This window comes from Haemaphysalis longicornis, unplaced genomic scaffold (assembly GCF_048455015.1).
Source record: "Haemaphysalis longicornis isolate Haplotype H1 unplaced genomic scaffold, Haemaphysalis longicornis Haplotype H1 scaffold_1, whole genome shotgun sequence".
NCBI classification, from domain to species: domain Eukaryota; kingdom Metazoa; phylum Arthropoda; class Arachnida; order Ixodida; family Ixodidae; genus Haemaphysalis; species Haemaphysalis longicornis.
Window position 1 is genome coordinate 231,564,360 of NW_027526203.1, and position 25,123 is coordinate 231,589,482.

At 44.5% G+C, this 25,123-nt stretch overlaps 1 protein-coding gene across 1 annotated transcript in view; it reads left to right on the forward strand.

Moving 5' to 3' along the window:
• LOC144142634 (polycystin-2-like) overlaps window positions 1-21,930 on the forward strand; it is an 81,334-nt gene extending 59,404 nt beyond the window's left edge. Inside the window, exons 14-16 of the mRNA XM_077674285.1 lie at window positions 7,595-7,742; window positions 10,772-10,876; window positions 13,252-21,930. Coding sequence (XP_077530411.1) covers window positions 7,595-7,742; window positions 10,772-10,876; window positions 13,252-13,272 — 274 coding nt within the window. The 3' untranslated portion in view covers window positions 13,273-21,930. The remainder of the gene's footprint in view (window positions 1-7,594; window positions 7,743-10,771; window positions 10,877-13,251) is intronic.
• The last annotated feature ends 3,193 nt before the right edge of the window (window positions 21,931-25,123 follow it).

A 25,123-nucleotide genomic window follows, 5' to 3' on the forward strand; every position in this document is an offset into this window, starting at 1 on the left:
ACGGCTCCCCATTGGTGCAAGTCGTCAGGCTCCTCCCACTGCCACGCGAAGAAGCCATCGCGAGCGCGGAATCGTCGACACGAGCACGAAAGAAACAAAAAAAAAAAAAACTTACGCGCAACGCCGATGTGCACGATTCGTGCGCGAAAACGGGCCATGCGGTTCACGATTTATAAAATCAACTTGCCGCGCGCGGATGGGGAGTCTGTCGCTAAGTCTGTCGCTATCTTCCAAGGTGCATCAAGCAAGGACAGTTGTGGTTATCAGGTACGCACGAACTAAAGGGTGCCTATTTTTTTTTTTTTTTTTTTTCTTTGGGTGTCTACGTTAGAGGAGGGCAAGGGGTGCACGCTGCGTCAGATGGCCGATTTCATCCTTTCTTTTTCTTTTGCTACCCTAAAACGATGCCTCAGCTGCGCCGGTAGATCAGCAGACCCGCCGAAAAACCGCACTATAAACAGTATTGTGCTTCGGCCAACCGCATCTTAAGCGGTATGCTTATGCATTGAGTTCTATGGGAGGCAAACCGGTGGTCGCAAAAACCCGCGTTATATCCGGTCCCGCACTATAAGCGGTTACGTTATAAATGGTCTACACTGTAATTATAAATGGAGAACCGGGCAATAAGAGCTTTTTTGTCAAAAAACACAATTTGCGCAGCCATAAAGCCCGTTTTGATCCTACGCAATGCGGTTCCACAACTACCCATCATTCCCATTGAAGCGTAAGCGCCGCTGCCATGTTCGCGTTGACACTAGCGCCAGTTTCCCCTCTAGTTATTTGTATGAAACTCTATGGTGGGAGCAGACAATTCGAGTCAGGAGAACCGGATGCAGTTTTGACCCGTTCTTCGGCTCTTCCGGCTCTTTCCGCTCAGTTACTGAGTCGAAGAACCGAAGACCCCGGTCAAATGAGCTGTCTCTCTGCGCCATCTATTGTCGGCGCGGGAAAGCAACTGTACTGCCGGGCCAGCTGGGGCTAATTTTTAAAATTTCTCCAGCACGCCCCCTGTCGTGGAAGCAGACAATTCGAGTCAGGAGAACCGGATGCAGTTTTACCCGTTCTTCAGCTCTTCCGGCTCTTTCCGCTCAGTTACTGAACCAAAGAACCGAAGAACGGCTCCCGCCCGCTCTTTTCGAGAGCCGCTCTTCGCGAAGCGGATCTTCTGAGGCGCCATTTGGAAACCGCGGTGGCGGCGGCGGTGAATGACAGATCGGGAGGCCGCAATGGCAGCAGTGAACGAACTGCGTCTGTATTTTCAAAGTAATAGGAAAATAAACTCCTGTGACCATATGATTCACTAGAATCACTACAGTTACATTTGTGCGTGCAGCTGTTGTCCGAGTCAGGAACGAGCCGGATCTTCTCAACCGCTCAGTTCCGCGGCGATTCTCGGCTCCCGGCGGTTCTTTGGCAGAGCAGCTCTCCTAAGAACCGACGTTCAGTGGCTGCTCGCTCGATTAGAGAATCGTGCTGAGCATGGCTCTGAAGGAGTCGTGTCGGCACGTTTAGGTAGAGTTATTAGAGGCGTGTCGGCCGACCCAGCTGGGTCTTGTGTGCAACTTTCGCGTCATCTATTATCGCTGCCAAAAAGCGGACCCGTCTCGCTTCGAATAAACTGAACGAAGTGTTGTTCACCGCCACAATATTAAAATTAGTTTCTTGTATCATGTTTTCCAGAATCATTTTTTCTGACATGACAGCTCACTAGTAGAGATCATATTTGTGAGGTTATAAAGTTGACAAAAAGTTTAATTTTTTTTCTTTATATATCGACCGAGAGCGATTCTGAAATACCACTGACACATAAAAACTTTTGTAATGATGGTGAGGCCAATTCTTTTCAGCACAAATACGCCGGATCTTGTTACAAAATAAATGACTCAATAACATTGAGTAATAATTTAGATTATGCATGCTTAACTTAGGTTACAGACCTAAATGAACCGCTGAACCGTTCAAATGAACCGGTTCACTTCAGTGAACTGGTTCACTTCAGTGAACTGAGCCGTTCTGAGCCACTCACTGCAGTGAGCCGTTTTGCCCATCTCTAGCCTGCACGCTGCGCGCGGTGCTGCCAGCAGCGGAAACATGGCGGCGGCGGCTTCGACCCTGAAGTGGTGACAAGAGCTCGAGCAACCGCTTCTAAGCGCTCTCTAAAATGCCACACAAAGCACGCACGAAGTTGCTTGTGAGGTAAAGGAGCTCATAATGTGGGCGAAAACGGTACTATAAAACATCATCCGCGCCGCTAGTGAAAGCGCCCATGCTGCCGGGGTGGTAAGCCTAAACATCTGTGGCGAGGCCATCCGTCTGTCTCGAGAGCTTCGAAACTGTCGCCATGAGGCGTGCGGCTCTTGGCGCAAGTCGGCAGGCTCCTCCCACTGCCTCGCGCGACGCGCGTCATTTTCTGAGCGAGGCAGAAGCTGCCGCGCCTGAATCGCGTGCAAAAATGCACCATGCGGTTCACGTTGCATGTCGAGCCAGGACAATAAAAAAAAGCAAGAGGTGCTCGCTGAAGCGCAACTTGAAGCTTCTATCTGGCAAGAAGAAATAAACTCTCTGAAGCCGTAACAGAAGGCAAGCAAACTTCAAACTGAACAAACGAAAGTTAATCAAAGTGCATTTTGAGAATTAGGGCACTTGCAACGAATGTGTTTTTCCTTATGATAGAATGTGTTTTGTATGTGCTTTTTATGTGCTTCACGGACCATTTCCACAGACTGGCGCCTGTTGTATAGGTCAGGGAATTTCGTTTAAAATGGTCATGGAAAAAACATGAAAAGTCAGGGGAATTGAATTAGGCAATTTGCTATAGACACCCTGGAAATACCAATGCGTACTGCTGTTGGTACTGCGCGCACTATGATTCGTTTGGATGCACAGCACTACGGGGCTTTGGGGTTGTCTCCAACGACACTGGCCGATTGACACAAGCGATTGTGTCTTACGTGACCATATTTGTCGAGCACCACCATGTTTCACGAAACGATGATTTTCTCCATGAACAAAAACAAGCGAGGTTGTAATACGGTCACAAACATGCCAAAGGCAGAAAACGGCTTGCAGCGGGGTGGTGGCGCCATCTAGGTTGACTAACAGTAAGCAAGTGTCCGCTCCACAGCAAGTTTAGCTGAAAGACCTGTTCTATGCCATTGCAAACGTCGTTCAAACACGTTTTGGCGCAAGAATCAAAATTATAGCTTTTTGAATTGGATTGGATTGGAAAACGTTTATTAATTTTGCAGTGCATAAACCATCTTTTGCTTCCGGACAAGCGCTGGGGGCACTATATAACACGAAATCTTTCGTATAAAACAAACTTGTGTTTTGTCTTCATGGCCCCTTTAAGTGATGACATATATGCTGGGTAGAAACTGTGCAGTCTTAGTAAAAAAAAAAAATTGAGGGTCGTTGTGGTACTAACCCTAGCAAAAATTCTGATAGAAACTTGTATTAGTCTTATACATTTTTGTATTAGGTGTATAAGACATGTATTAGTCTTATACAAACTTGTATCAGTTTTATAAGTTTCATATACAAGTTGTATTAGTTTAATACAAATACACCTATTAGTTTGTATTAGTTTGCAAATACTAATAGATCTGATAGACCTGAGTCTAATACGAACTAATAGAGACGTATTGGTTTTAATAAAAACTAATACAAATGGACCCGCAAAATGCGATTTCCTGAATTTTTATTTTTTCTGGAAAATCACAAGCCAAAAAAGGTTGAAATGATCGCCCTTGAGCAATAATGTTTATTTGGTATATTATTATGAAGCGTTTTGTTCACTAACAAATCTCCGTAAATCTCCAACCAAATTCTTATGCAAAATAGGTCAACTTTTTTTTTTTCATTTTCGCTCCTGGGAGTGCTGCGCCAGCGATAAGCCACCTTACCTGACCTAGCGTCACTAAATAAGCTACGCCTTTATTTAGTGACGCTAACCTGACCTAAAGGCCCTTGATCGGCGTTTAAAGCAGATGATGGGACTTTAACCTGACCGTACCTGCGGGGCTGCAAGAAGAGCAGCAAGAAATCTAACGAAGCCGAAAAAACTGCAACGAAGTCAAGCCAAGCCATCCAATGGTCTTCGTTGGGTAGCCAAGATGGCGACGGTATCAAAGTGAGGCTGGCGTGTGTGTACGTTCGGGAAGAAGACGGTTAGAAGGAAGCGGCTTCTAGCGTTATTTCACATCAGACGCGTGTGCATCGCGTCATCTAGAAGTGTTGTAGATGTGTCTAACGCCCGTATAACTTTGCAAGTATGAACCAGGCCGCAGCGCGATCCATCATGGACCCGTCACCTCGCGGCTCCGGACATCTTTGCTCTGTCTGCTATGCTGTTTAACGAACGCCTGACATCGAAGAAAGCGTGTGCATCACGTCATCCAGAAGTGTTGGCGCTGTGTCTAGCGCCCGCCGAACATTGACAAATGTGATCCGGGCCGCCGCCCGACCCATCTTTGACCCGTCACCTCGCCGCTTCGGAGTCCTTTGTTCATTCTCAACGGAATGCCTCACGGAGAAGAGACTCCATTCTAATCGCGTGTTGCGGAAGGGTGAATGCCGTTTTGAAGTTGCATCGAAATGGGAATGGTGTTCAATCGGCCATTAATGCGCTCGATATGTACAGTGGTGATCTCGCTAAGGGTGAACACGGGAGCGCGTGGCCGCCGGTACTATCAGATCAGCCTACCGTGCCCAGCGCGAACCATCACTCATGCGCTGTGCGTGCCGAGCGAGACTATGCTTTCAGCGCGCGCACAGCGTCATCGGAGCGTCTGCGCGTCGTCTGCTACGTTTATCGCGCGTGTAGCGGTGGAGCTCTCAGCCACTGTTTGAATGAGTGGAATCTAGAATCCACATAAAAAATGTTTCCGTGTGAGCGGTAATTCGTTCTTTAGCTCCAATACAATGGTTTTGGCACAGCAGCATAACTCGCACTTGTTTCAAACAGACTCAATCAAAATATCACGCAGATTTTAACAGCACTTTATTTTTGCAAGTGCTTACGAAAGTCTTTTAAATGCACGTAAAACACGCAATTCAAAGCTTTGAAGGTGGTCGCTCAAAGGTGGCGCAGGCGCTACGACCTTCATTCCATATACGGGAGAAAAATATAATCCTTTACATTTTTATATTTGGGCGTTTTCATGCAAGAATCCAGGAATCGCAGATCAAACCAAGGTACCATTACCAGACGAGACGGAACATAGCAGACGACGAGCAGACGCTCTGATGACGCGATGCGCGCGCTGAAAGCAAAATATCGCACGGCCCGCACAGCGCATGCCTGATGGTTCGCGCTGGGCACGGTAGGCTGCGCTGATAGTACCGGCGGCCACGCGCTCCCGTGTTCACCCTTAGCGAGATCACCACTGTACCTACGGCTGGACCGTACAGGTTTGACGAGCTTTTCTGATTGCATGCTGCAGCTATTTTGTGGATTCGCATTGCAATTTATTCATTCGTTCTTAATCAGGTTACGAACTTATGTAACATAAATTATTCAGCCAGATTTCTGTCAGCCAGAGGAATTTGCCTGTGTACCCTGATAATAAAATGTGTTGCCATGTTTCATTGCTTTGTTCGAACTTGCACTGGTTCTGATAGAACTAGTACACTCTGGTCGACCTATCAGACTAATACAGTCTGATAGACCTACCAGACTAATACACACTGATAGACCTAATAGACTAATACAGACTAATAGACCTAATAGACTAATACAGACTGATAGGACTAATAGGCTGATACAAACTGATAGACCTAATAGACTAATACAGACTGATAGGTCTATTAGTGGCAATAAGCATATACGTGTATTAGAATTTGTATCAGAATTTTTGCTAGGGAATTCATGGCTGATACATATATTCAGGGCATTGTTTACCATCCAAAGGCAAGTTTAAAAAATAAGGGAAATAAGAGAAACGTTTTGTTTTGGTTTCAACCTGAAAAACTTAAAAAAAACCTGAAAGACAATTATTTTATAAAACAAGTGAAAGATGTGCTTACTGACATTAAAAAAAAGACATGGCTAATGAGATGGCACAGTCACTGCTCGTGTTTTGGTTTGCCCACTGTGACGAGCTATGGCCTCGTGTTTTTGTCCTTCCATTAACTGCACTAACATGTACGGTCATGCACGTATATCACTAATGAACACTCGTTTATATGCCTTCCAAAAGGGACCTTGAGTGAGGGTGCATTATTTGCAATAAGTTTTCCTTTTTTTTTTTGCAAAAAAAAAAAGCCCTTGCTTTTTCAGTCTGTTTCACTTATGCTGTGGTGACTTATGAAGTGGGTGAGGTGCCGCAGCTATTGCCTAAATGCAAACACAGTTGTTAATAAATCCACTGGAATGCAAACGTGATTGATTGATTGATTGATTGATTGATTGATTGATTGATTGATTGATTGATTGATTGTAGGGTATGTACGTTTAACGCGCCGACACAACGCAGGCGATGAGGCGCGCCGTAGTGGAGGGCTCTGGATTAATTTTGACCACCCGGGGATCTTTAACGTGCGCTGAAATCTCGTACACACGGGCGTTTTTGCTTTTTGCCTCCATCAGAAAAGCGGCCGCCGTGGCCGGGAATCGAACCCACGTCCCCGTGCTGAGCAGCACAACGCCTTAGCCACTGAGCCACCGTGGCGGGTGGTATGCAAACATGTCAGAACTAAAAATCTTAGTAAGTCATGATGTTTAAGTGTGCCATTCAAAAACAGCTGTTTTTGAATGGCCGAAGTTTTCCCATATGTGAAGTTGTATCTTTATCAGAAGCGTGCTCTAGCTCACCATTCAGAGGTTGGACACTAGGGCATGTGAAGTCTTAAGCATCATAGGTGATTAGAAAACGGGCACCATTCCCTGTTCCTAGGGTTCGCCACATGGAAATTTTTTACGATAGGGCAATGATGTGCAAGCAATCTGCTCTGCTGGAATTCCCTGTAACGTGACTTTTTCCTCAAATATTTTCTTCACATGACTTCTTCCTGCAGTTTTTTGTAATCAAAAATTGTAAAGTTGGGCTTGGTTGGGCCATAAAATAGGTGCGCACCCTTCTAGTCTAGTAAGTGAACTCTAATGCGGTGCCATGGGCCCACCATGCCACAATGCTGCCTAATGATGAGTCCCTGCGATCAATAGAGGAAATTTGGCAAACGACGAGTCTAACATTAGATTTGCCTCAGAAAGTGTTTCGTGCTTCAATAAAATTCACCTCACACACACTTGGCCGCTGTGAATAACTTTAAATCGTAACCCTTCAATGTGCTGATGCTTTACTAGGCACCAAAGAGTGCCATGTACTCCGTAATAAATAACCCTGCCCCAGTAAGCTCAGCGTTCCAGTTCTGCTGTCCAAACACGGTAGTTCGGTACATGAGGACCCCTCTCTCAAATGTGGCTTGCTTTTGTGTTGCTTAGCATGCCTGAACTAGCACCATAGAAGTCACCCTGACAGCCATGTTTAGATGCCACATACAGGCTGTTACAGCACGGGAAGTGCATGGCAGGGATGATGTGTGTCAGGGCACAACGGGTCTTCTTCTCACGTGGCTTGACCCTCCTGTGCAGACTGACCCGGCGTGTGGACCGCATGGAGCACTCTATTGGCAGCATTGTGTCCAAGATTGATGCAGTGCTGGTCAAAATGGAGGCCATGGAGAAGGCCAAGGCCAACCGACGTGACAACATGAGCAAGATTCTCGACACCATCTCGGAGGTCAGCAGCTGCGCTACACTTTTCTCTCTTTTGGCCTCCTTCATTCGCAGCTTGAAAACCTTCCTAAGAGCAACTGTGAAGTGCTCCCATCTGGGCCCAGCCGGGAATTTAACCGAGAATCAGTTGGTTCCAGCTGGTCCCTGCTCACATTCACCCTTGCATTGGAGTGAAAAGAATGTTATTAGTGGTTAATGGCCTCTTGCGAGGCACTTGGCTCATATCAGCTTAGCAGAGATACTAACTGGAAACATGAAGTGCAGCATCAGGCTGAAAATTCTCCCTGATTGTAAAATGATGAACATTTGTGCATTTAAGAGGCACCTGGCTTAAGCAGGCTGGATATTCTAGTCTAAATGAGCCTGAATAAATCCTATCATTATTATTGTTATTACTTCCTCAGATTCCTACGGTGACTCGAAAGTAAAGTGGGTGGACCACTCGGAGCACCTACGCACCTGCGGCCAGAGTGTCATTAGAGTAGTGGGCCATTTTTATATGTACAGTCAAACCCCGCTACAACGAACTCTGCTTCAACGAAATTTCCGCTTCAGTGAAATGTTTCCAATTCCCCATCAGTTAGCCGTAGAAGTCAATGCAACAAAGTCCTCGCCACAACAAACCATTTGTCTGGCTTGCTTTCGCTTCAACGAAATTTTCCCTCATTGCGACTGGGCTTGAACACTTGTTTTACAATAAAATAAGCATAACGCCAGCTATCTGTAACTTTTCATACATTCAGGATGCTTAGTTTCACCAACAATGTGCGCCGTGGGTCCACACTGCCACCCAAAACAAAAACAAACTCGTAGGTGGATGCCATTGTTTGCTGGTCATAATGATGTGGCTGTCCGTCTTTACATGAGTCACAGGCCCAGTTTGCCAAGCCAGAGCTACAGCCAATCTGTATCCAGTTGAAATCGCGTGAATGTGTTCTGCTGCTGGCGCAGCGCCGTCACGTACTCGTTATGAGCAGCTGTCCTTGCAGTTTTCCTTCTACAATTCTTCAAAGTCAAAAGCAAAAATAATGTTTTCGTGTTTAGTAAAATAATGTTTTCGTGTTTAGTCCTGAACCCGTGTCATCCTATCTTAGTCGCGAGCGTGCTGTCATGCGTGGCTTACCTGCCAAGGTCAGTTGCTACTGTGCCCAGTCAGAGGATAAGATGACAGCACTGCTTCTGCCACAAGCGAGAGGGGGGCTTCCGACAGCCTAGCAGCTATCTGCAAGTAATCAGCTCATGGACACGCCTTGTTGTACAGCAATAGGTTTTGTGCCTGCATTTCTTTAACCCCCCTCCCCTCTGTAACACGCTCTTTGCGTGCAGGTAAAGAACAGATAACCATTGGTATGAATTTGTTATCCGAATAAAGACGACATTATTGCGCATCACTCATTTTTCTGAACATTGTATTATGCTGCCAATGATGCAGAAATTTACAGGGCTATTTTTCTTGCCCTTCCATATGTGTGTTGGGGCAGCTTTCGCCTCAACGAATTTTTGCTTCAACGAAATTTTTTGAGATTTGAGGGAAATTTTTTGCATGTCCTTTCAATTTCATTGTAGCAGGATTCGACTGTAGTAGGGCAGCAGCACTGGTCAGGAGAACTTTTCACCACACGCACATGATACTACATACAGTTGAACCCCTTTATAAGAGACACGTACCGGGGAGCAGTTTCTGTCTCTTATACGAGATGTCTCTTATAAGCAGGGAACCATGTTTTCACTTACAAATCAGACCCTAGTTCCATATGGGCACCGTATGACTAAAATACGCTCAAAAGAATGCTACAGCATGTTTCAAAAGATTCATTCTAATTAATGTTTGGCCCCAGAATTTATGAAACTTTGCTTCATGACTGTATTTACACTGTTTTTTACAACCAATTCTACACGCTTTTTTTCCTTTCCTTGTTTGTGGAAGATGAATCGTAGATGTTGAGTTCACAAGCCTGATGAATAGCCAGAGCGGACAGCTTCTTCCGCTGTGTGCTCAGGCTATTCATTATGCTTGCAGGACTCAACATCTGCAGTGTTTCTTGATTGGGAGCTACGCGAGTGGGAGAGCCCGCATGTGCGGTCGCGCTCCAATGGATGGCAGTAAGCTTCAGCCACTTCTGTCAGTTGCATTTCCATTGGCAGGGCTTCTTATCGTCATTTCATAGCTGACTGAACCACTTTGTGTTTGCTGAAGTTATAATAAATAGCAACTGCAGGTGTCTGTCGTCCCCCTGTGTTTCCACAGTGGAAGCAACTGCAATTAGTGACTGGTGGCACTGCATCTGAAGTTAAAATGCCTGTTACAAGCAAGATTATTGATTAAACTTCAAGGATGACTTGTCTCTTATAACCAATCTCCTACATTCAATGTCTGTTATAAAAGAGGTCGATTTAATGGGAAAGATAGGGCAGCCAACCATGTGGGTGAATAGTGTCTCTTATACCCATTTGTCTCTTACATCAGTGTCTCTTATAACGAGGTTCAACTGTACCTAGTTGTGTTACCGGTATTACTGTGGTATTGTGCACACGGACACTTTTTGGGCTTTCCAAGCAGTGGACAACAAGCTTTTGCACATAACTAGGAATGCACCAATTTCTAGTTAGTTATAGGATAGTGGCGAAATTTATCATATTTCACCACTGTCCTATACTGTGAAGCGTTCTTCCTTCAGCACTTGCCCGCTGAATGAATTTGTTGATTTTATGTCATAAACATTTGGTTTTCCGATGTGGGCCCACCTATGAGGGAGTTTTCAAGAACCTTCCAAGCCCAGCCTCACCACTGAAAGCTAGGAGGTGTTACGGAGGTGTACCTGCTGCTCTGTCTAGGTGGGATTGTACTATGCATTGATCAGGTGGCAAGATCAAGCTGGTGCAACTCAAATCATGCATGTATGAAACAAGTTACATTTCACACTGGCAATCAGCTGCCCTCGATCATGTTATAATTTCAAGAGGAAGTACAAATAGGACATGCACAAATGCTTGATCAGACATAAGAAATAGCTTTGCTGCTTGTAAATGCAGAATGAGGGCCTCGATGACAAGAGCAAGCGCCAGCAGATGGAGAAATTGGTCCGTGAGGAGCTCCAACGCTGGGATTCTGATGCATCCCTGCACACCCCAAGAAGGGTGAGTACCTTCTTGTCGACAAAAAAAGTAATGAAGGAAAATGCTCCTGCTTAAACCCTTGAAAGTTTTACGTTTGCTATATTTCTCACTGATATTGCGTATTTTCAATGCTGAGTTCGATGACTTATGTAGTGAAAAGCAAGAATTTAAGGCCAGCCTTTCCTTGGAATTGTAGCTGGTTTCATTTGTGTCCAGAAAGGAAACACTGAATGTATACTCTAAAGGGGGACTGTCAAAAAGCAAAAACGATGTGGAAAAACTGTGCTAACCTGGCGTGCACTTGAATCCTTCTTGTCATCTCGAATTCTTCGTCCGAGAAACTAGCAAGCAAGAGGATTGAGTTACTGGACGAGGGAAGAGGGAAACCTTCTCTTGTATGTGTACGAGACTGCAAAGTATCCATCTCTAGACGTAGTGGGGGACTGCTGCTCCAAAACTGTGCCAAGAGGCAAATCCTGCTACATGCAGTTACATTTTAACTAAGCTGTACAAAAAATGCAAACGAAACAAAGCAAATGTGGATAAAGTGTGCAGGCATTCTTACAGGCCATGCTGCACGCATCTTCGAGCAGGGCCCCACAGTTACTGTTTTAAGGATGGTCACAGGTGCTGTTGGAAGCAAGCGGCAGACCCGGGAACTCTGCTACAAATGTTTATTCTAAGAGCAAGCGTGCTGTGTTCCTGGGCCCCTTCGCCTGTCTAGAGGGCACGACCAGTTCACACACGTTTTACCTCGATGTCGCTCGATACCGTAGGACGTTAAGGGTTGGCCACAGAACAGTTACCACCAGCCTTTCCCTCTTCGCTACTCCTGACTGTCAGCTGGCCGCGCTGTTGCACAGTGCAATTTGAGCAAGGTGGTGGTGGTGGTAAAAAACATTTTTTTTTTTTATTGAGCAGCCAAGGGAGCTGGAAAGGGACGTGGTCAGCCTCCTACGTCCAGGAGGCCGCGAGCCTGCGCCGAATCCAGGGCTCGTTGCACCAGGGCGATTTGATGCTCCGGCGCCGAGCTGGTCAGCGCAGACTCCCACTGCTCAAGGGAGGGGGAGTGAATGGGGTGGGGGTGGTGGGGACATGAATACACAAGGTGGTAGGTTGTGAGAGGGATGTCACATTGTGGGCAGTTGTGGGGGAAAATGGACGGAGATATGTGGGAGAGGATAGTGTTGTTGTAGAAGGTTTCTGTTTGTAGACGCCGATATATGTGAGCTTGGTGGTTGGAGAGACTGTGGTGTGGAGGAGGGTGTGTTCTTCTGATGTGTGTGTAGTGCGCGAGGAGGGAGCTGTAGGTAGAGTCCAGCGGAGTTAGGATTTCATGGTGAGAGATGAGGCGCCCAGCGGTGTTGGTCCTTGCGGTTGGGAGTGCCCGGGTAAGAAGATCGCAGGCTGCAACATGAGCCGCCTCACTCCCGGCAAGGCCAGCATGGCCTGGGATCCAGACGATAGAAATTTCAATGTCCTCGGGAAGGTGTTGTAGACGCGTTCTCCAATTTGAGCAAGATTTTTTTTTTATCGCAGAATCCGATTTAGTGCACATTTGTAGTGAACAAAACAGTGGCACATTGCAAACCAAAATAATATATTGAGTGTCCACAAATTTAATGATTAGATGATTTTTTTTTTTTTTTCAACCAATCAAAAGATGGAGGAGGTATGAGCTTTATTGTCACCAAGTGGTGCTCACGGCCGTGGGGGATGTTCCCAATCCAGAAAATCTTGGGCAGTCACCAACAGCCAAGCCCTGTTCGCCAGCAGAAGCCGGTCGTTGGGATCTGAGGTGGCAAGCATGCCCTCCCACTGCTCAGGGGTTGGGGTGGGGATGGGGGTAAGGGAAGGGGCATGGGAGCATTCCCAAGTCATGTGGTATAAAGCGCGGGGTTGGAGGCAGAATTTGCAGGTGGGACGGTAGGAGGTGGGGTGGATAGCCTGAAAGAGGGTGCCACGGGCGTAGGGGTTAGTTTGGATGCGGTGATACGCCATAGTCTCTTCCTTGTTCAGTTTGTCAAGGGCGGTGGTTGAGTACGACATGTGAGGTTATATTGCTGTACAATATCTTGGTATGTCCTGGGAATGGGTAGTTTCTCTTCCAATAGTGGCGGCGACACTTGGACGGAGAATGCCCAGTTGATATGCACGCAGGTGGCGGCATGAGCTGCGTCATTCCCCGAAAATCCAAACTGAAATTTCAAAAAAAAAGAAAAAGAAAAAGTGTGCGGTCCATACAGAAATTTATGGGCATCTTCTTTGCTGTAGTATTCATGTATGATGCATGTTTGTAGGGCCTTGCTGCCCAATTAAATTTGGCTCTGGCGGTTTTGATACGCTGGGCTAAGGAAACAGCAGCTTGCTGACTCATTGTTCCTTTCTGCTTCCAGGAGAGGAGCAACACACCTTGAGACCAGACCGCTAACTGAAAACTCGGCAGCTGTGAAAGGCAGCAGAGGGACCAGCCGTGCGTGGAGGAAGCTGCAAGCGCTCCTCCGCAAGCCGCAAGCGCTAACATGAAGCGTCAACCTCACAGGCTTTGTTGGGGCAGCCACGGGCCTGCGTAGCTTCACAGCTCCGTCATTCACCAGCACCAGCACTGTGCCCTGTGAGCAGTGAATAGGCTAGGCATTCCGCTTAATGCACTGCACCATGTGTAAAGGAAGGCCCGCACCAATTTTCACAGCACGTGGGCTTGGCACGGCATTTCCTGCAACCAGCTATGACTAGTAACTGCAGGCTCCCATGTGACTGTTGCTGCAATTACCATTTTTGGCAGCATTATTGCGTCGGTAATAGATACGTGTGCTACCTTGCACTGCATCTAAACAAAGTGCCTGAGTTTTAACTCATGTCTGTTGATCGAACCAGCTCATGCAGCCCGGTTTGTCATAGTCCAACCAACAAAGCCTTGTGAAGTTGATGTTTCGTGCAACCAGGCTTCTGCCTGTAGTTTCCTAGCATTCTTTGGCTTTGCTCAGAAAGTGCACTAGAGCTACTGTGCTCCCTTGCCCCCTGTGTCAGGGCTCTAGGGATGAGTTTAGCTTTCTCTAGGCTGGGCGTGAGCAGACTGTATTCACCAGTGGTCCTTGTGCAGCAGGGCGTAGTCGGCATAGTAGGGGACTTTGTAGTAGTGCACCATTCACGGGATTCAAAACTATGTACGTAGGAGAAGGCACATCACAGGGCAACTGAGTAGCCTTTGTGATAATAGCTTTGTTTCCTGAAAGGCCACCAAAGACATGAGACTTGGTCAAACTTGATAAGACTATATATATAGTGCAATGAATAAGTGTACATGGCTTAGGAGTTTTTTCATTTGTTGAGTGGATTTAACCTCACTGACTTGTTTAGATGGAGCTGTTGTCTAGTTGTATAATTGCTAAGAGCATGTTTACTCGTCTGGCATATTTTGCCTTTAATTGTAGCTAAAATTTTTATTGTTGAAAACTTCGTAATATTTTAGGCCAATGCTTCAGCCTGTGTAATAGTTTAGGCCAAGGGGATCCTTGAAAGCGATTTTCGCATGTAAAAGCATTGCGGTATTCTCCACTCGGCCGAGTCAAGAAAACACATGGGGTGGAGGACAGACTCAGAATACGGCCATTAGTTTCGAGGGGGCAGTAAAAATTGATCAAGGGCCTTGAAACATTGTCCACGCTCTATAAACAAAAGCTTGGCCCCTAGAGGATAAAGATAGGGTAGAAATGACTTTGCTGGAATTCATGGCTTCAAATCCTTCCAAAGGTATACTTATTTTGCTCTACCATTTATTTCTATTTACACAGTTGGTTGGCACAGTGTGGGTGTCATGCGAGAAACGCTATGTTGCGGGCTTCAATAAATCCAGAGCAAGATGTGCTCATTGGGCCAAGCTTTGAGTGCACGCATGAGAGGGGTAAGATGCTCACGCATTCTTCGAGGTCCACAGATCTACCATTGGAGTTTCCATGATTTTCTGTTTTGGATTTGAATTTTGTAACTTGCATCGATTCAAAGACAATCGCAATATTTTCTTCCTGAAGTCTTATGACTGTTCACTTTGTCCTGGTGGGCAGTAACACCTCGGTGTAAGAGACCTTGCCATAACGAAACAGCTCCATCTCCTTAACAAAACTGAATGCAATGAAATAATAGTATAAAGAAATGAAATAGGTATTTTATTTAATTTAGGTGGCTTGTGCAAAGGAACTAAAATTCAACAAAATATTTATTGGAAATGTTTGCTTATATAGTAACTTGGTCGCTGTGATTTACAGTTAGTTAGGTTGCGAAAGTGCAGTTTTGTTAACTTGCATACTCTAAAAATGGTTTCAGGTGATACATTTTTCGAGCATTGTGTTTTCCGTGGTTTCCTTGAAAAATGGGCTAGTGGAATTCTGCTGTGCACATCTTTCTAATGCACCATAATGTCCAAATGGATCTAGTACGTATGAAAAAAGGACAAGAAAAAATGCTCACTTTATTATGTCGCACCATACCCTCTATTTAGGATAGCAAGACATTTCAAGTACAACTTGATGATTATTTTCCTCGTGACAGTAGTTTCTTGGCATGAATTGGAGCTTGAATAACAGCCCACTAGGTGACGATTATGTGATTCACAGAGCATGCACAAGTGTAGCTGAGCTGCAATGTGCCGCTGATTACTCATAGTATATCGCTACACAGTTGATGGAGGGAACCAAATCATTGTGCTTATCGCAGTTGCATACGTGCTGAGTGGCCAGTGGATGCAGCAAATAGTGAAGGACACCACTGACCTCACTCATTTTTCTGCCTACAAGCTTCTAGCAAACCTATGGCCTGCAAAGGCCGCTACAAATTTCTGTGTTCGGTCGATAAAAGCACTTGGAAATAGGTTCTTCAGTGGTTCCACGAGAATGACCAGAGGTCGTGACAAGAGAATGACAAGATATCGAAAATGACAAGAGGTGACAAGAGAGAATGACAAGAGGCAAAAAATGACGCCACATTGACTGAGCCATGTCATGCTGCTGATCGCAGCAGTGTTTTCTGAATTTAGTTGAGAGTCTAGCCACGGCGGCTGCTTTTCTGATGGATGCGAAAAGCGAAAACCCCCCATGTGTTCAAGATTTCGGCGCACGTTAAAGATCCCCAGGTGGTCAAAATTAATCCGGAGCCCTCCACTACGGTGCGCCTCATCGCCAGTGTAGCGTCGGCGTGTTAAACCTCATAATCAATCAATCAATAGTAGAAAGTCTACTATTTTATGACGTTCAGCCAAGTTATTGGTGTGCTGTAAGAAGTGATGTGCCTCTGACAAAATAGAACTGATAAAAGTGCCACTTCCTTTGAACCTAGTCATGGAAAGGCCTTACTGGGTTTTACTAAGTATGTTAGTGTTTTGTAGCTCTTTATTTATCTTCATTCTGCTATGGTGGTGCTATGGAGCCAGCTGATTCAAAAAGCACTGGTAGCTATGGTCTCTTTTTCTACTTGTGCTAATCGATTCTAACTCACCCTGTGCTTATCAGTTCTAACTCAAACATGAGGGAGCATTGGAATGCAACCTCTGAAACTAAAGAATTCCTGCAGTAGTCTGCACAGACGCTATTCTTCCGTCTAACCCTTTGGTGCTGACCTCTTTTGTTGCAAGTTCAAATGGGAAGCTTCTTTTCAATTACAAATGTATACTCAGTGCGGAGGAAACATTTCCCCCTTTAGGTTAAAAGTCTTTGTTGTTGAACAATATGAAACAGGAGTTCAGCAAGTGGCAGCTAAAAATTTCATGTCCCTCTAAAGCTCCATCGTGGTAAAGGCAATGGTAACACAATATCTGTCATCTGCAGTTCCTCACTGGTGTGCACAGGCCAGCCTCATACTAGTTCTCTGTTTGGATTGTGGAAACATAGTCAGGTACAGTTGGTTAGTCAAAGTCCTATCACTGTGTATGATTAACTCAGCACAGCCAAGAGGCAAACAATTGCTTGTGTTTTGCATCTGCCCTTCAACTTCTTGGGCTTTATGAGGCCTAGCCCACGTCACTTTGTACTGCTTCATTTATATAGTTATTTTATGAGCATTTGGTGCTAAGCGGCCTACTGATCTCTTGTACGTTTGTAAATCATATTGGAGGCGTGGAGCTTCCGCAGGTAAATACACATTGCTGTATGCTTCAGTAACCTTTCAGCTTACACAAAATATGCTGGCAGTCGTAGAGACACATTTATGGGTCAAGGTGGTTGGTGCACTTTGTAAGAGTTTCTGCCCCTGGAGGAAGTACAACAGAAATTCAGAGGTTTTGCTCTTTTTTCTCTTCAAAATAGACATAAACAAAAGTTGCTTTGCAACTGCTTATGTATTCTCAACAACAATCAAAGTTGGTTCAAAGTTGGAATATAATACAAACTACAGGAATCATTGGTACTATCCAGCATCACTGCTGAAATAATATAACAAGCTTCCATTGCAACCATTTGAAAAAATGTCACCGCAGCAGGTGCAAGAACACAAGCTGGTTCAAGGCAGCCAACAGGAGAACTAAATCCTGGATGTTATAGTAGGTCACCAAAATTTTTTTGTACCGTTTGAAATTTTGGCTGAATGCAAGATACTACGTGTGAGTGTTAAATTTGCGGCTGCGAATTAAATATTGCTGAATACAAATATCTTGGCCTTAGTGTGATTAGAGCTCCTAAAAGATAGCTACATGCAAAAAAGATAACTTAGGCAGTCAGAATTCAACACATCTGAATGCTTATGTGCTAGTGCTTGATGAGAAAATAGTGCAAAAGATTAAAAATGAAAGATTGAGACAAGATAGCAAAGCAGTGGAACTTTGCATGCATTGCCATGAAAAAAATGTAGTTCCTCAGTATGCTGAGAATACAGGAAGTATATTTGACTGGCTGCAGTCCCTCCAGTCATTGAAAAGAAGCCCGTACAAGACATGCTTGTGGCTGGTATGACAGTACCTCACTCCAAGTAGTAATCCTCACTCATGTCACAATATTTACAGGAAACTTCATTTCGGCTCACAAATTTTACACAAGCAGTGTTCCACTCAAGCTAACATACATCAGAGTTAGCCATACACTTGTCTCCCGCAAGGCTTACATGTGTTAAGCAGCTTTTTTGCACAGCTTCGGTGTCGTGCGGTAAAGCCAACCCGAGAAAGCATGCTGTGCGGCAAAGGCGAAAAGTTTGCATATTGTGCGGCAGGGCCAACAATGATTGCTCTATTTGAAAACTTCAAATACTTCGAACGATGAAACTGTGCTGTGGATTGAATCGTGTAGCAAACACTATTTATGAAGTGTCCGAAATTTCGAATATAAGCACACCACTATAATAAAAATGCAACCTAACGTGCAGTCCTGCATCATACCATAGGATGTGTCTTTTCCAACTCCAGCAGATCACTACAATTGTTCTTATCAATAATGGCAACATGTTTCGAGTTAGGTGATTCATACATAACAGAAATAAGTGCGTGCTTGAAGGGCTAGTGGCAGTACAGTGTAGACCATTTATAACGCAACCGCTTATAGTTTGGGACGGGTTATAACGCAGGGTTTTGTGACCACCGGTTTTCCTCCCATAGAACTCAGTGCATAAGCATTTAACTTATAATGTGGTTGCCCGAAGCACAATACCATTTATAGTGCAGTTTTTTGAGGGGTCCGCTGATCAACTCGCACAGCTGGGGCATCAGTTCAGGTTCACATGAAAGAAAAAAAAAAAAAAGACGGGATCGGCCATTTGACGCAGCACGCACTCCCTGCTCTCCTCTCATTTGGACTCAGAAAAGGAGACAAAATAGGCACCCTTTCGTTCACGTGTCAGTTTGTACTCAAACCACGACTGCCCTTTCTTGACGCACCTCAGAAGGCAGAGAGCCATCCCTCGTCTAAACCCCACCCCCACTGCGCGCGCGGTAAGTTGTTTCTCTTAAAAGGTTGTGCAGATAAGCAAGCGCCCTATCTTTTTTCGAACATCTGGAGATAGCGAGTCGCCCCGCCGGAGGTTTCCACTACCTGTACGTTTGTGCTGATAAGCAATTGCCTTAAGCATCGCGAACGCAAGATGGGGTAAAAAAAATCTTGCTTGCGTTCTTCTTGCATCGTCCCGCGGCATCCGTTCGTAGATGCTAAGACACCCAGCCGTTCTCCTTCAAAATACGGACACAGGAAGTTAAAGCCACGGTCACAGTTTGTAAGACCATGCGCAGCTTGTGAGGCCATGTAGCAGTGGCTGATATAAAAAAAAAAACGACGAAATGAAGACCTCGCCTGTTTTTGAGAGGCCTTCGTTTTTAAGTGATGATAAACAAGGAATTATTAAAAAGTAGATTGAAATGTGGTTGGATTCGTACATGTTTTGTTTATAGTGCGGCACTGCTTATAGTGCGGATTTTCGCAGCTCCCGTGACATACGTTATAACCGGTCTACACTGTATATACAGCAGGGTGACTTAAGTTTCTAAATGTTGCCTCACTAGGCAACTACCACTAGACAACTTGTTCAATTAGAGAATGGAGAACTTTTAGCACCATTGACCCCCTTGTGTGCAAACAATGAACGACTGGCAACTCTTGCATCTGCACGTGTTCCTCGTTGATGGCACTCTCCCCTGAAGCAGTAAATAAGAAAAATGAGTGTTTATTTTCATGTAAATTCTGGGACTGACATAGTTTCAGTATTATAAGGGCACTTGAAGGGTTGAAGATTACATCAGCCTTTTTAGGCTCTGAGGGCTAAGTTTGAGGCAATTACTCCTTAGTAGGAGCATAACAAGATGGCAGAATTACACTTAGCACAGTGAAAAATTGTGAATCTACTGCTATTAAAAATATGCAGGGTCATGCATTCAGATCTTGTATAAACTCGAGTTAGGGTGACAACGTTTTTACTGCAAGACAATAGGCAGGCGCTCATATGCTTAAATTAAAAACCGTATTAACTAACTGTTGGTGCAGCAGAACACCACTGACAAGTTACTCAGTTGGTTCATTTTTCTATTTCTGTTGTTGGTGCGTTCAGTATTGGTTCAGAGCTCATAGAATCTGATATAGTATCGACATACCACCTGATATGTTGTGTTCTCATTATTTTGCTTATGTTATGCTGCAGATGCAGTGCAAAGCAATCAATGAAGTATTTTTATCTGCATGTGAAAAAAGAAATGAGTGTTTTGCATAAAAGGAAATGTTGATTGTTATGCTGCTTGCATGGAGTATATATTTTGGCCAGAGTGTTTATGTAATAGCAAAGGGCACCAGACAGCCACAGTGTTCTAGTTAAGTTCATGGCAATGATCATTGTCATTTTTGTTTATGCTCCACCCACAGGTTAAAAGGAGCTGTATGTTCACATTGCCTGTTCTGCGCTGACGTCCACACACTTCTGAATCAGATTGTTCAGTTAATGTTCAGTGCAATGCCTCCAAGTCTGTGTTAGCTATGATCTATAACGTGTCTCTATTTAAATTTTTTTCAACGGCATGCTCCTAGGTGCCTAGTCTTGTAGGCTTCCTTGGTGCCTCTCCCTAAATAGGGGATTTCTAATGCGACAATAACCCAGCTCAAAACCAATGAGTGTGAAGTGGGTAGTTTGATTGATGAATCTTGCTGGAGGCTTTGAGAGCAGCCCGTCTGACTGCTATGCTTTCCTTGCTGCCATAAGTTCTTCATTTGGTCTCTGGGAAGATTTGAAGTGTCCTGCTGTACAATTGTTCAGTTTTTGTTGAAGACAATGGCAGAGCACTCGCAGTGCACAGGGACCTTGCAAAGCTAGTAGGCATGAGGCTAGCACAGTACCGTATTTATTTGAATATAAGGCAAGGTTTTTTTTCCAAAATTTGTAGTCTCAAAGTAATACCGCGCCTTATTTTCGAAGCTCAGTATATATATATATATATATATATATATATATATATATATATATATATATGTGGCGATTTTTTTCTTCACTCTTCAAACTGCACCCTCACCTTATAATCGTGACTGCCTTATAATCGAATAAATACCCTATTGTGAAACACAACATACAGTATATGATGGCAAACTTTATTTAAGCCATCAGAGATTGCATTATAAATCATGACATTCACTTTATACTTCAAAAGTGTTGAAACTTGGGCTTGTTGGTACATAATGGCAGGCGTGAAAAGAACAGTGCCTTAGATTAGACAAAGGAAGAAAGTGTTGGTCAGTGCAAGTGTTTGTTTGTTCCTTCCTTTGTCTGGTCTGACACACTATTTTCATTCCTGCTACTGCATACTCTTATGTATTAGTGTTTTGACCAAGTATTTGCAATTATCCTGTTCAAAGAGCGAGAAAAAATATTTGTGTAGGCATTGTGTGAACAAGTAGCTCTTAGAGAATGCCAGTGAGGCTGGGGGAAAGCCACGCTAATTTAAGGTTGTACGTTCTTTGATTTCAAGATGGATGATCTCATTGTATAAAATGCTATCGTGCAATTTGCGGCCGTAATTGAGTATGCAGGCCTTGTTTCATCTTGAGAACTCTGAAAGACGTCTCAGAAACAAAAATGAACAGCCCAAGTGTGATGGCTACCCTGGCTCACCCTCCTCTCACTAAGGCGTCAGTGCACAATATCAGGGGAGACCCTGTCACACTTGACTGACTGACATAGCTGCCTTTGCTTGCATCCTGATGGCTACCTGGAGTTCTGCCTTACTGCACAGATTGTGAGCACATTTTGTGCAACACTTGTATTTTACAGTGGCTTCATGCGACTGCGGTGCACATATTTGTTGCCACTGTGATAGGCACAATCAGATACCGTGTTTGTTCTGCGTTATACCAGAGGGCTTTCGCACAGCTGTGATTTGCATTGTTGAATCAGCGTTATGCTCGCGGTCAATGCATGGCTGGTGTTGACTGTGTAGCGTTGTTGTAGCAGTTTGTGCTTTAGAGTGCTAGTGTATACTATGCACTAAGAGCTGCCACTCTAAGCGTAGCTCAGTTGTCACCAGTGTATATATTGTTAATTTCATGGTCACGCACAAACCACATTTTACACCTGCTTTACATGTAGACATAAGCTGCATCACTGGCAAATAAAGTGGCTCTTCACTTGCTGCCATGTCTACTTTTATTATTCCCTTATGCGACTTGCGAGCATGAAAAAAGGATGCAGCGTCGTGCTATTTGTATATAAATAACACTGCTTCCCTACTTGCTTCCATTCCGCAGGTAGCACTTCGGGTGCTCACTAATTTTACAGGGCACCCTCAGTATTAGCCAACAGCACCTTTAATTGAGATGGATTTAGTTTGCTTTTAGGACGAAGCTGTTCATGTCATTTTCACTGGGGTCTTTCGTGTCCGCAGTCAACAAAAAAGAATATTGGACTGCACTTTCTCTCAATCCACCACTTCTCCTCGTGTGTGTGAGGAGTGCATGACGTCTTGTTCTTTCTATAGGAGGGTAAGGTTATGGTTCCTTATCTCAAGAACAGAGCAATTAATGTGTTACTGAAGAACAGGTTGATAATGAACATCACCATATTTGCTGATTTGGCGCAGTCTGGTGATCACAAAAAATAAATTGCATTACTTGAAAAGATCAATAAATTGAAAGATCAATGTGCAGAATTTTTTTCTTCTATGAATGGCACACAAATTCGTGCCTTCCTAAAGTTCCATCAGAACAGTTGTATGCAAGGCAATGTTATTTCACCAAACTGCACTTCACTTAATGGGGGACATTGGTCTTAAAACAACTTCTTTTAATTTTCAAGTAAACTCGGTGAAACTTGTAAGTCTTGCTGCATTTTTCCCACTGATTTCAATTATGCCATTAATTTTTCAGCTGGTCAATTAGTTCTCAAGATAATTACAGATAATTAGCAATTTTTGGTCAAACAATAGACAAAATAGTGTTGGTCATAAAACTGCAATCTTTATATTTTCTAATACTATGAACCCTGGTGGATGCAATAATTGAAGCAGTTTTTTAATGCATGATTTGAGAGGATAGCAATACGCACTGCACATTTCGTTGGTGGTAGGCAATCGACGGACCCAAGATTTCCGTCGTTCATGCCTACGATTTTCTCACCGGCCTAACACAAAATGCCTGGAATAGCTGAAGACAGGGGATCCAGTTATAAACTGCCAGTCTGTTTCCTGTGTTTGGTATTTATCAGGTAATGTTTTTTCTGTCTTGAAATCTCGTTACCTATTTTATTTTGAGTAGGGGAAATGAGAGAGCATTTTGTTGACGACTACGAACATTAATGGCGCCATATTTCTTGTGCACTGCGGCGAAATTTTTTTTGCCATTGTGGCTTTCTGTCACTTTCTGCAGCTATTTCATGATCGACACATATACGTGTTGATGTGCGCATATTTTGTTGCGTATTGCAATCTGCTACCTCACCTGGATTCTTTTTTTTTTTTTTTTGCTCTAATATAACTGCGCTGGGTGAGCAGTGCGGAGATTTTGGATCTGTCACGTTTTTTCATTGCTTGCTGCAGCTACCGAAATTAACAGAATGAGAACTATTTGTTGATCAGCAATATCAACAGCTTAGTTCGATGAACTCGCTGCTGAAAGTGAATCACATAAAATAGGAAAATAGCATTCAATCACAGTGCCTGTCACCTGTCCTGGTGTCTGTTTATCACATTTTTCTGTGCCCAAGGGTAATGTTATAGGCAGAACAGCAAGCACAGCTTTTGTGCACACACGTGAGCAAATGCAGAAATAGGTAAAGAAGCGCTGATTTCATTATTAGTGCAAAGGGCACTAAAAATGATATCATAAGCAGCAGCCACCTCTTTCAAGGTTACTTTCGCTTACAGTAAACACCGTTCTTGCTGAGAATGTCATTGATGTCAACCACTCATTGTGTTAAGACAATTTCCTCAAAACACAAGCACGTCCTTTTTTTCTGAGGTAAGCATGCATGTGTTGGTTCATAATGCAGGGAGCGCAAGAATAAACTAGCGTGCGTTAAAGGATACTGACACGGAATTTTCGTGTTACGTTTTTTTTTTTTTTTTTGCTGCTGTGCGTGCCTATATCCCACTAATCACAGAATGACAGATTAGACGGTCGAGCAGTGTAAACATTCATTTACGGCGTCGTTTATTCGTGTCAGTTTCGGTTTCGACAAAACGAACGCCGAGCGGCCGCCATTACAGGAGGTATCACGTGACGTCACCATTCTTGCCGTATCGCTGCCGCTCTGGAAGAGCGCGCCCAGACCGGCCGAGGTCTTCGCCGTCCCCACTGGCCCGGGCAGCATGACGTCAGTCCCAAAACCATGACGTGTACACACGCCCGAGCAGCGCGCGCCAACCACAGCCAGCGCGTCGGCTTCGTCACGGGAGCCCCGACGTCGGCAGTTGGGGCTAGTAGCTGATGATGTCGCTGAACGGTTGCTGTTGAAACTTGCTGGGAGATATCTCCTGATAAAAAGGAAGCGTTTTACATAGTTATCTCAGCTTTGAAATTTCGTGTCAGTACTCCTTTAACGCTTCCTTTTTGCCAAGTTTTTAATGTCAGACGGGTCTTGCTTGAAGACAAGTTGAAGTAGTTGCACTACCATTTACATGTAGACAGCTGTAAGTTTTAATTAAAAGTGGTCAAAGACCTGAGTTGCAACGGTATAAGGCTCCTTTTGTTTACGGGGTTTACGCTTGTTTGACAGGTGCAGCGACTTTTGACAGCACAGTTCTGTGCAGCACCGCATTACACAGATGCATCGAAAACTTCCTTGCTCTTGAATAAGTTTGTCATTTTCCTTATCTCTGCCAATAAAAAAATCCAAAGCTGTCAATAGGGTGAAATTCAGTTCACTCGATTACATATTGTTCACCTTCGCAAACGCCCGTCTAGTAGGCGGCTGCGACGCGCATATTCCATTACGGGACGCCGGCACAGCCGATGGTGCCGCTGACCCGCCGGAGCAGCGTTGTACGCTCCCTATTGGTTCAAACCTAACAGCTACACGTTTGCAGAAGGCACAGTAGAATTAATGTTGCAGTTAAGTAAACACACACAAAGTAACTTGCTTCCAAGTCAATCTGACGGGCATGGTGATTCGCATGCCGTGATTGAGAAGCGTGTGCTGGCCGTGCGCATGTGCAGGTGGTTCGTTAGGATCGCCGCCGTGTTTGCATGTAACGTACACCATGCCATGCAAGTTCGGCTCCCTCTGCTTTGCCACTGATGGTGGGGCATGGTTCTGTGTCCTTGTGCAACAATTAATCGCTTTGCGCGTGAATGCTAGAATTAATTGGCAGCACGGAAACGAAGCACATAA